This window comes from Struthio camelus, chromosome 11, assembly GCF_040807025.1.
Source record: "Struthio camelus isolate bStrCam1 chromosome 11, bStrCam1.hap1, whole genome shotgun sequence".
NCBI classification, from domain to species: domain Eukaryota; kingdom Metazoa; phylum Chordata; class Aves; order Struthioniformes; family Struthionidae; genus Struthio; species Struthio camelus.
The window spans coordinates 23,747,054-23,759,101 of NC_090952.1; the positions used below are offsets into that span (position 1 = coordinate 23,747,054).

The 12,048-nt window shown below is 55.3% G+C and overlaps 1 protein-coding gene across 2 annotated transcripts; it reads left to right on the top strand.

Moving 5' to 3' along the window:
- Positions 1–3,305: 3,305 nt before the first annotated feature.
- Positions 3,306–11,355, top strand: LOC104150573 (uncharacterized). Of its 2 annotated transcripts, XM_068957379.1 has the most exons (6): positions 3,306–3,661; positions 4,319–5,149; positions 5,881–5,992; positions 7,245–7,421; positions 8,587–8,740; positions 9,256–11,355. In XM_068957379.1, exons 2-5 carry the CDS (start codon positions 4,887–4,889, stop codon positions 8,680–8,682), a joined length of 648 nt encoding a protein of 215 aa, XP_068813480.1. In that variant the 5' UTR covers positions 3,306–3,661; positions 4,319–4,886; the 3' UTR covers positions 8,683–8,740; positions 9,256–11,355. The 2 variants fall into 2 exon arrangements, 1 of the variants encoding a protein (XP_068813480.1); XR_011143549.1 differs by lacking the exon at positions 7,245–7,421 and having other exon boundaries at positions 4,319–5,992.
- The last annotated feature ends 693 nt before the right edge of the window (positions 11,356–12,048 follow it).

Genomic DNA, 12,048 nt, shown 5'->3' on the forward strand with positions numbered 1-12,048 from the left:
TTTATAAAGCCTGCCTGGTTTCCCCACTCTGCATCACTGCAACGTGATGTTAATACGTGCCAACAGCAAACCCCCCTGTAGCAGGCTGAGCCTGTTCTCCTATTGCACGGACTCGCCGGTTAGCAAAGCTACGTCGTTTGAGACTTTGTTATGGTAAGCGATCAAAAAAACCAGTCCTCAAGTCCCCTCTCTGCCATGTTTCTAAAGTAACACGTTATAACCTGAGAAGAGCTGTTGAATTGTATCTTGCGGTGGATTTGTGCGGGTGTGTTTTAACAGGGATTTTTTGCAATAGTTTATATGCTTTGTGCAGGATTTCCTTTGGTGGCCCTAGCCACTGGGGTGAAGTAAAGCAGTTAGGCATCATTTCATGATCACGTTGGATGAAATATGGAATAATTGTTCCCTGTTCACTTCTCTGCACCACCCTGCTTTTTGTGACTTGTATTGTGGTGGGGTGAGAGGTCTGTCAGGAGCCGGGACCATCACCACCCTGTACGTGTGCACCTAGAGCTCTGCTTCTTCTTCCAGAGCTTGCACATTTAACTGCTAGTGCACTATCAGGATGGCTTTAATTTTTTCTCTCCTAGAATAAGAAGATAGTGTCTTTGCCAGCTCCCAAGAGCTACGCTTACCCACAGCTTCTGCAAAATCCCATTCAAGAAGGAAGAAACGGTTTTCTGAGCAATCAGTGGCTGGTTTTGGAGGCTCTGCGGACATTTTAGAGTTATCATACAGAGTCAGCATCTCCTCCAGCATTGAACACGTGCACCGGACAGCCCCTGAGAGCGGCATTGCAGCGCAGGAGCTCCCTTGGTGCCCAGGAGCAGGAGACCTGTGTCACGGGGACCCCCGTGCTGCGGCCGGGCTCGCGGTGCTGTGACAACGTGGTGGCGTGGCTCTGACACTGACGGTGGCCTACGTTGGGCCAGCCAGGCGCGTGGCCAGAGTAAATACCTGTCCAGTTTTCCATTGGCAGGAGAGCAAGCAGCCAAACAGAAGGGTTTGTATCAGGGAGGTGCTTCTCTAGAAAACTCCCAGCCCTGCAGCGAAACCCGAAGGCCGGTCCCCAGCCGCTGCTGGAGCGGAGCTGCTTTCTAATCCTGGAGCATCTCCACGTGCAGCGCCTCCTGCTTGTCCTTGGCCCTGCAGCTCCCACCGGCACCTCCTGGGCTCGGCGTTTTGTGCGGTTTCTGGCAAAAGGAGCAGTGGCCTGGGGGAATGGCTCCAGCCTGGAGGGTCCAAGCCCTTAACCTCTGCCGACACGCAGGGCCGGACGGTGCTGCGCCGCGCGCAGCGGCAGCGCGTCTCGGGGCGCCTTTGCAAGCAGCCTTGAAGAGGTGGCGAACTCGGCAAACCCGGCACCTTTTCCTCGTGTCCGAGGATGGTTACGAGATTCAGGCATGTGCTATCTGCGTGTAATGTATTTACGTACTAACTGTGCATCAAATTATAATTTAAAAGCAAAATATTTTTGTTGGATGAGAAATCCCAGTTCATTAATCAATCAGCTAATCATCTAGTGCCTGGAATGTTATAATCTAACGCGCTCAACAGCTGCTGGAAACAGCTGGTGCTTATGGCTCGGGCTTTTTTGAGAAGTGAAATCTAGAGCGCCTCGGTTTTGTTTTTCAGGACAGTTTTTCAGAATTGCTCATTCGTTTCCGTTTTGCGCCGGGCTCGAGCGCTGTGGAGGGCTGACCCAGCAGGGCCGGATGGGGGGATGTCGGGCTGCATCGGTATCTACAACACTTTGTACGGAGAAAAAATGCCGCTTGCGCAGGGCAGCCAGAAAGTGCGAGTAGTGTCGATGGCCATGAGAGACGCACGGCCAAAAGGAGCATCTTGTGGGAGGACCTGGTGTGGCTCTCGCTGCTCGGCTGGATGGGCTCAAGTCTGCCTTGGCATACGAGGTGGAAACCCCCGGAGGGAAACTGAGCCCGTCTGGAGGGAGGGTGCCACCCCCAGCCCCGTGCTGTCCGCACCGCTGCTGTTCCTGCGCGCGGGGCAACCCGCTTGAGCGTACGAAGACCATTTATAAAGGCATTATGAGGCCGCTGCCAGCCACAGCGTGCTCCCTGGCAATTGCAGCTGCCTTTATCAGGATTGTAATGTATGTTGATTCTATTTCTTTTACCCACCTAGGAATGTACTTGCAGATAGGACTAGTGGTTCCCATTATTTTCCCATGGAAGCAGGATTAGCTTTTACAAAAAGTTGCCCTCTTTTTTGGCTGTAGAACTGTCTTTTGGCCAGCTGCTATATAAAGTGCTATAAAAGCTCCGAAGAGTGTATCTGTTGAATGTCTGCCGAATGCCACGTTGAACATAGAGACGTTGCACTGTCTGACCTCTTTGGGCAGTCACTGACTGCCAGTCAGTCCTAAATTAATAATGAGCTTTAGCATGCATTGGGTGCAATTCCCTCTATTAGAAAATCGTGAGCTCTTGCTTGTATCATGACGGCTACATGTGTCTGCGGTGCTGAGACCTGCACAACATAGTTTACCTTTCTGCTTTGCAGACACAGTTGCTGAAGGTGTCATTTGTTTTTCTCCTCTGGTTTGATTCAGTAGCACATCTGGAGCCTCTCTGGGCTTTCTGACTAGAAGAGAGATCCCTCTGCAACCGCTGTCTTGAGCCCTGAGCCACCAGTAGCTGCAAAAGCAAGAGCAGGGACTTTAACGTTGAATACCATCAGCATCCTGTTTGCAAACACGGTTCTTCCCCAGGTCCTTCATAACTAGAAATGTTAGTGTTTCCTTCATGTGAATAATCCCACCAGGTCTCAGTAATCTCGGTTATATCCGATTTCGTCTCACCAGTGAGACTTTCCACTCCTTGTTTCTCACATAGACTGAGGGAACTGGGGAAAAAAGGCTATTCCCGACCGGTCGTCCTGGCCGCCTTGGTTCAGATGTGCTCCTCTCTTGGTGTTCCTGTCCCTACGTGTCCCGGTGCCAGCCTTGCCCTGCCTGCCCCAGCACGTGGGGGATGTGGCTATCCAAGGGGTCGTCGTTAGCTGTCACTTCCGTGGTGGGACCTGCACTGGCACAGATGGTCGGTCGCATAGTCAAAGGACAAGTCCTAAAGGATGTCTCACCTAAGCAAAACCATCTCCAAAACATCAGGTTTGGTTCACAAGCGCTTTTCATTGACAACGGTTTTCATGGCCTTTACAGCAGTGCTGCAGCTTAATGATTGACAAACGCTGCTAAAGTTTTACCAGGTTATGAGCCATTAGCCCCAGAATCGGGTATCGGTGCCTGGAAACGCAGCGCTTTTTAACACTAGCAGCGATAGCTCCTTAGCTGGGGGGTGACTGGTGGTGTCATCGGAATTAAAAATCAAACTTGTGCTTTATTTATTGTTTTAGCCTGCAATGCCAGGCCGTGTGCCGCGGGCCGGGGAGGGGCGCCTGCAGTGCTGTTCAGGGAGACAAAACCTCTCTCCGTCCCTGGGAGACTTTCCTGAAAGGATAAGAAATAAAAGGAGGGTGCAAGTGTCTGTGCGAAGAGAGGCGGTGGGTTTTGCGCGGATCAGGTAGCTGACTCCAGCCCGCTGCTTGTTCATGGGAGACCTGACTAAGAAGTAAAAGCGAAAAAAACCCTGACTAAATAAGCTCGTCAAAATGTTTCTGGAGGACATTCCCTGGAGATGAGGTAACTGAAATTTTGATATAGGCAGATGAAGCGATCCTGGCATGTTTATACAGTCAGTGAATTTACTGCATTCAGAAAACAGAAAAGCAGTCGGTATTAATCAAATACGGTTTATTTTGTCAAACATTGTATCCTTTTGAAAATAAACATCTTAGCGTTGTTTTGCTGAGAGCGTGCTAGGATCTGAAGGACACGTCCGTGCCTTCTGGGCTGCAAAGTGCCGTTTCCCACAGCCTTTATTGCTCCGTTAATAACACTGCACCGCAAGCGTCCGCCTCGCGCCCAAAGCGTGGCTCCCATGCAAAAACACGCCTCGGCCCCCTTGCAAACGCTCCCGGCCATGTGGCTACAGCTGGAAAAGAGGGGAGGAAAAAATACGTGGTGCTGTGGGGTTTTCCTCGGCGTTATTTCTGATGCGCTTAGGTGGCTGGAAGGACACAGATGGCTTTTCCTGATTCCCACACCATGTTCCCGCCATTGGGAAATGAACATTTTCATAGCAAAAGTACATGCCTAAACCCTCTTGGTTTTGTGGCTATTGCCTCCCTTGTAAGAGCATAGCAGAGGTCATAATATCTGCTTATAATGAGTCAATACATTCGGGGATCTTTGCCAGCAGTTTTTGTTTGCTTTCACTGTCCTTTTTTTTCCTGTTAGTAATGCATAGAAACTCTGCACATCCAGAAAGAAAACAACTGCTGGATCTGAGCGGGAAGGGGGCAGAGTTGCCCTTCAAATTCAGCTCTCTGCAGGCCAATCACCAGAAAAAACCCAAACCCCCTTCTGCAGCAGCCTGCGTCCCTTCAGTGTCATATTATATTACCGTCTTCCATGTTAGCAAATGGGAAAATAAACACTGGGTGGATAGCAAAGCAAGAGGCCTTTTAATTACAGATGTTAAGGAGAAGGACATTTGTGTACATTCCACCAAGACGCGGATTACAGCGGCGACCTTTCCCGTGGTGTGAAATCAGTTTGTTGAGGAGCGCCGGCATCTTGCGTCAGTGCAAGCTCTGCCAGACGTTTCGTTGCCCCCGTTGTTTATGGTTAACGTTGAACGATGCCTCTCGAAGCTGGATCTCGGCAGCTGACCGTGTTTTCTGAGAACTTGTCATCTGGACTTTATCTAGCAGAATTCCTAGCATTGGGTGTATTTGTTCCCATTTGCAGCGAAAACAATGTTTTCTGAAAAAAGAACAAACATGAAGGGAGGGTGATGGCGTAAATGACTCACAACATTGATCTGAAACCTGGAGAGCGATCCAGCATTTGGTGCAGGGTGCCAGACAGGCGGCTCGGCGACAAACGTCCCCTGAGCGCGGGAGCTGGCGCAGACGCTCAGCAGGGCAGGTGCCCTGGGAGAGCCTGGGCAAGGCTTCCCCGTTGGGCTAATGGGTTTGAGACTGGCCTTTTCCATGAGGTTGCTGGCCACGAGCGGCCTCCCAGGACCACATCGGAAAAGAGGGACGTTATTTCCAACCCACCAAGGTGCGGTGCTGTCTTGGTCCTTGCAATCTTTCTGGTAGGGCCTTGTCTTGCTCGACGCGAATAGGTATTGTGCCAAACGCACGACTGGATAGCTCTTCGCTGTTCTGCTCCCGGTGAGACTGATACCCTCTTAAAAACAGGAGGGCGAGGAGACACAAGCTCTCACGCGAGTGTCACCAGCCTCTGGTGGCATCACCTGCAAAGGACTTTCTCATCAAACCCACCTTGCTGTATCCCAGAGAAAGACGAGGCTGAGCCCTGAAACCAAGGTGGCCCATTAAAGCCCTTGCAAGCGTTCCCATCAGATATTCCTTGCCCTGAGGGCCAGCATGGACCAGGCAGAAGCTCTCTGGCAAAGGCGCTAATTGGCCCGGGTAATTGCCGAGGGGTCAGACCGAGTCCAAGGGTGGACACTGATTCGGTAATGAATGAGTGAGTGATGGCAGTGAGCAGGCTGTGCCATGCATGTGGCCAGTAGCTCCTTCCTTAATTACTGCTTCTTCTCAAGTTACAGCACCGGAAGAATTACGCAGCGGTGCTGCCCGGCTGACGCTGGCTGCTCCATGCAAGAAGCACGTCCTTTGCACGTGGTCGAAGCCGTGTCAGAGCAGCCGCGCAGGGGCCGCCTGGGCTGATACACACAATCCTTTCATTGTGTCCAGCCAGTCTGGGGAAGGCTTCTGCGTTTTGTGTCATCGGTCAAAACGTCAGCACGGTTATTTTGCCCACAGAGCAGCCCCCGAGCCGTACCTTGGAAGCAAGGTTTCAAACATCTGGCTCCCTTCTTGCGACACGCTTATCTCATGCCGGTCTCCGAGGCTGATGCTGGCTGTGTTGTTTCAGGTGAGCTAATAACCCGGACTAGCGGGTGCGTGGCTCCGAGCCCGACGCGTTTAGATGCTGAAGGCCTGGGTCCCTCTTCTCTAGGGTCGTCGTGGCACCAGGGCAAGAGGCAGAGCTTGCAGCGAGGTGTCAGGGTGTGGACGAGGTGCCAGACCCCAGATTATCGCCAAAGACGCGTTTTGTTGCGATGGGAGCGGGAGGCCGGGTGGTGGAGCGGTGCTGAGCCCTCCCTCCCAGCCCTGGTGAGGAGGATGCAACGAGCTTGGCAGTTTGGGCAAGATTGCCTGGGCGTTTCCAGGAACTGCATTGTGGTTATGCAAGCCGGACCCTAGAAAAGTAGAAAAAATTTCTGGAAGAACAGAAACTTTTCCTTTTCAAACCCTCTTCTTTTTCCTTTGGCTAAAACTGAATCTGGCTGGAATTCTTCCTGTCAACCAGCACTGCAAGGATGCCCCGAGACTTGCCTCCGTCCCCTCCTGGGCGAGGCCTGGAGAGGGTGAGCTGAGATCACCAGTGCCCTGCGGGGACTCTCCCTCGGCGCAAACACCTTTCAGCGCAACGTTAAATGTCAGGGCTGTGTGTGGGAGCAGCACGAGTGGCATCGTCGGGCTTCGTTATTTTGGGCTATTATTCAGGGTCCTAAGGGAGCCATTAGAAAGAGAATAAAGCAAATTTGCCTTTGCAATAGAAACAAGATGAGATTTATTACATAGATCGTTCTCTAAAGTCAAACATATGGGAGGAAAGAGTGGATTAATTTACATCTTCCTTGCAGTCTCTCTCTCGTGCAGCGTGTTAGGCTAGCACAAGATGAAGAGCCGTGTGCCTTCAAGATGCTTGACAAGCGCAGTCGATCCTATCTCTGTTCCAGCAGCGGCAGGACTTTCGTACCTTCCCCATGAGCAGCGTGGCAGAGCCAGCAGCGCGCGCGGGCGCGTGCCAGCCAGCCTGTCCCTGCTGTCCCCGCTTCCCGCGGCCCGCGTTAATGCTCAGCCCCAGACAGGCGCAGCGCAAGCCCTTTTGCACTTTGCAGCTTGAGGCAGGACCTAGTTGGAGCCTTTTGGGGGTGTGGAGGGGTGCCTCTTCTTGGCGGTGTGAGCACAGCCCGGCAGGGAGGGCTGGTGTCTCCTGCTCTGCCCTCCGCCAGCATCCCTGCAGCTCCCCCGAGCCGTCTGGCCGCTCCGTCCCTCTGCCCTCCCTGACTTCACCGTGCTTCCCACCTTGGCTCAATGCACCTTTCCGTTTTCTCCAGGAGTTCAGGCCCAACCGTTGCCTTTCAGAAGCTGACGACTCTGCCAACTGCCCGCCGCCTGCAACTCCTGCTTGCTGGCCTGGGGGCCTGGTCGTCGGCACGGGAATATTTCCAGGATTGTTCCAAGCGGGGAAAAACCAGCCAGCTCCCACGCGAGCTGGGGATGCTGGGAGGGAGGTACCGGGCTTTCCTTGCTCTTTTGCCAGCTAGAGATGTTCCTGCAGCCAGCGAGGGAGAGCCGAGGCCTGGGGTGGGAAACGGGGACCCCCTTTATCAGGGAGGGCGGCAGTAACGCCTCTTCGAAGGGCGCAGGGAGAGGAGAGCCACAGCTGCAGCTCCTGTCCCGTGCCGCGAGCCGGCCCCCTCGGAGACGCCGCTGCGGGGCTGGATCACGGCGGGAGAACGGCGATTCGCTTCCCACCTTTCCCACGGGCTTTGTTTTGAGCAGGGGAAGGCAAACACCTCCCCGCTGCACCGAGCAGCCGGCGATGAAACCCTGAGACCCGAGCCCGGCCCGGGTCTTGTCCCTGGCAGGGCTGCGTCTGCTTCTGTATGGCAACATGGGCACTTCCCCAGCCTGCTACCAGGCTGCTCGGAAGAGGAAAAACCCCATCGGTGTAACGCTCGCTTCCCCGCGAGCGGCGCGGCCGAGACGGACGGAGCGGACGGGAGAGCGAGCCGAGCAGCGCCGGGCAGCGGCGCGCTGCAGCTTGCGGACAAACGTGCGGCCGTCGCGTATCTGCTGGCAGAGGAATAAACACAGACACGGCTCTTGCACCTTCTAAACGTCACACGTCTGCGGACGGCGAGCGTGGTTATGGGATTTGCATGCTGCTTTATTTAGTATTATATAAGCTGCGTCATGTTTACAGAAACCGCCCTGCAGACACCAAACGCGCAACCGCGAAGAAAAGCAAAGCAAAACGGGGCACAGAAACAGAGGCGACCTTTCGCCGCCGGTTCCCCAGCCCCAGCGTCTGCGGCCACGTTCGAGGGGAAGCCGTCGTCTGACCTCCCGCCTCCGCTCACGCCGTCGCCCCGTCGCGGCCACGAGGCCGGCAGTGCTTCGAGGGCGAGCGGGCGCGCGGGGATGGCGGCGGGGTCTCTGCCGAGCGGCGCCGGCGGGCCCGCTGCCGCAGAGACCACCGCCGGGGAGCAAGAAAACACGTGCCCGTAATCACCGCAGTAAAGCCCTGCTCATCCTGCGCCCTCGCGGAAGCCGCTCTGCAGCTCCTGGGCTGCTTGCCTGGAAGTTTGCTTTCCAGCTTTTAAAGCATGATCATTTTAGCCAGGATACGCTTTTTTTTTTTTTTAAATTACTATTAATATTATTATTATTTAGGAGACTGATGGATGCTGCTGCATGATGGGCTGCCAGAAGCCACCTCTGACAACTCCTTCATGCAAGCGCCTGGTTATCGTGGTTTCGATCTACTAATCCTATTTTGAAGCGAATAATTCAAGGGCCTCCTGTTCCTCTGCCCACCGCCTGCCAGGTAAGTGGGTTCCCGGAAGGCCGATAAGATGGGCCTGGGGGAGGTCTTGCCACCTCTGTGCCACAACATCGCCTGAGGCTGTGACTCGCGTCCCGCTGCTCGATTCCGTGTGCTTCTTTTGGTCCCAGCGGTGCAGGTTTCGAAGGCTGGGGGAGCCCCGGGGGGGTTTCTTCGCTGGCTCCCGGGACCCTCGTCGCCCCGGCACGGGACGCGAGCGCCGCTCTCCCCCGGGAGCGTTTGGTGGAGGGAGCGGTGCGGTTCCTGCCGTTCTCTCAAGTATCCGCAATTAGCCAAAGCGTTAAATGCAAATTAAATTGCTTGGCGTTGCCGGGTGTAACGAGTGCGGAGGATCGAACCCTTCGTGGAAACTGCTCACGCTTCACCCCAGTCATTTTTCAGTGCTCAGCCCTTCCCCGGCAGAGCCGGCCCCGGGCGGACGCCCACCAGCGCTGATTTCCCGGCTGGCAGAAATGTTCACTTTAGCTTTTTTTTTTTTTTTTCCTTTTTTCCCCCAGCGAGTGACAGCGTGTGCAAGGGAGACGCCGGCCGGGAGAGGGGTCGGCGCGGCGCCCCGGGCTCGGGCACCCACCACCCGCCTGCCTGCCGCCTCCGGGATGTGCGTGCCCGGCCCCCCGGGACGAGCGTGCCCGGCCCCCCGGGATGTGCGTGCCCGGCCCCCCGGGACGAGTGTGCCTGGCTGCCCAGGACGTGCGTGCCCGGCTCACGGGCTTTGGGGAAGCCCACCCATAGGAGCCAGCGTCGTCGCGAACGCCACGGTGCCGTCAGCGCGGCGGTGCCCGGGCCGCCGGATGAGCGAGGCTCCGAGGCGGCGCGGACCTGCCCGAGAGAGCAGATCACGTTTAAAAGAGTTTAAAATTAATTAAGGAATAATTCACGGGGAGTTCCTTCCTTGCCAGCTGCTTTTGCACGGCTGGAGCGTGAGTTTTCGGCTTTCCCACCGCAGCTGCGGGACCACAGGGAATTTAAAAAAAAAAACCAAAAAGCCCCTTTAAAAAAGCTGAGACAACAGTTTCAAGCGCTGGGCACTTAGGTGTCGTGAAACCTAAATTGCAAGAGCTCAGCAACGCTTTCCTAGCTGCGCGGCGCAAAAGGAGCGCGCAGGCCGTTCCCTGGTGCCGCCCTTTCTCCACCTGCGCGACGACGCTCGGAGCCAGGAGGCAGTTTTCCGTCGGGAGCGTCAGCCCGGCCGTTAAGGCCCCCAAGCTGCTGCGCGGTTTTTCCCCTTGCTCCCCCGCTCGCAGTCTCCTCGCTCCCCTCCGATTCCCGCGCTCCCCGCTCGGGGCCGCGAGGTCCCCCCGCCGTGCGGACGCGGGACGTCCCTCCGGCTGGGAGCCCCGAGCGCCGTCCCCTGTGTTTTACAGCAGGAAATGTCGACCTGACGGGTAACAAATGGCTTTTTTTTTTTTTTTCCCCTTTCCCCTCCTGATCAACTACTGCAGTAAGATGACTTTCATTTTTTTCCCCCCTCCTTTTCTCCCCAATCTACGCCCAAACCACAACATGGGTTAAAAATATCATCCGTGAAAAGAAAAAGCAACTAACTGAGCGCATCAAAAGCAGCCGCCCGGGGCCGGCCTGTTGGAAGCAGGAATGAGGACGGGCACCGGGGCCGTTATCTGCCTGATATCTAACGCCACCGCTTCAGCGTCTGAGAACGGGGCCTTTTTTTCTCCCCAGCCGAGCGCGGCGGCCTCGCCAGCCGCTCCGAGCGCAAAGCCCGCCATCGGCTGCGGCTCTCCAGACGGCCCTGCTGACAACGTCGCGCTCAGATTTCATTCCTGAAAATCTGGAACTTTACGCTGAACAAATAACGTGATCTGGAAAGGATAAAAAAAAAAAAACAAAAAAACCCCACGCGCACAATTGCTGGCGCTCGGAGCAGATCTCGCTCGCTTTCCCCCTCCTCCTCGCAAGCCCCAACCTGCTCCCCGCTAGTCGCGACTCGCGTATTTTCCTTCTTTGCAAACTTCAAACCAACCGGGGGGGTGAGGGGTGAGAGCGGAGGGGAATGAAAAAGGAGATTAAAACCCCCCCCCCCCGGTGTGTGGGCATCTTTTTTGATAGATTTTTGTTTCCCGCTACTTGCATGAGCACACGTATTTTTTTTCCGTTTGCATTTATGACTTCTTCCCAAATAGCCCTTTAAGCAGATCAGAACGAAGAGAGCGCCTGAAATTGAAGGGGGGGGAAAAAAAATCATTATTCGATGCGCTGCGAGGAAAGCGCTGATGAGACTGTTGGTACCGAAGGCGCTTGCAGCGCAGGACCGGGAGCAGGTCCCTCCGGGCGCTTGCAGAGCCCCCCGCGACCGCCGTCGCGCCTGCCCTGTTTCGCTTCCCCCGCCGCACGTGGCATTAAAGGGGTCGGCCGCCTCCGCTCCGCTCTGCTAACGACACCCCCGAAAGCACTGACGCGGGTCTGTGTCCTAACGAAGCAGATGTCTGCAAACGACGAGCTTGCTGGACGGGTGCCCAGGTAGAAGCGCTTTGAGGGGAATGAAAGGCCCTAGACAAAGCGCTGGGTGCAGTAATTAGGGCCTCTAGCTCACGCTGGCAACCTGACTTGCATTTTCAGATCTTAATAAACCAACTTTTACCTCGCTGCTGAACATTGCTGTGCAGCTCCATCCCTGGTCAAGTAAACCCCGATCCAGCCAGAGCCGCTGGCAACGTGCAGGCCAGCGCTGACATGGAAAACTATCCCATCAAGCGGGAGAAAGCCCCGTCCAGCGGCAATGCCTGGTGTCGGATGATGCGTGGTACCCTAGCTCTCCGGGCTCTCTGTCGCTATGAGCATCCCTCTCCCCCTCTCTCTGCTTTCCACGGTAAGAGAGAATTTCCTGCCCCTCCAGGCAGCGCATGGGATTATTCCCTTCCGGCATTGGTTTGCAAGGAGCCGAGGCCATGCAGCCGGTGGGACCGGATTTGGGGCAGGCGGCAGGGAAAGTCGTCGCGGCAGTGGAGCTGATTGGGAGGGGAGAAAAGTAAGGGGGAAGTCTTGGCTCTGCTGAAAGAAAGGGAGTATAGTTTTCTCCATGTACAGGAGAAAGGAGAAAGAAATAACAGGCTCGAATCGTGGCTGGGAGGTTCAGGTCGGCCATTAAGAAATGCTTTTGCATAGTAAGACACCGAGTCAGCAGCTGGGGCAGCTTCGTCAAGGAGGGATTTTGGGAACAGGCAGGGCCAGCTCGAGGTGGGTCCTGCCAGGCCAGAGAGGGGTGGATCAGGTGTCTGCAGCCCTTTCCAGTCCTATTTTCTGCCACTCCAGGATTTTGTGAACCCACTACA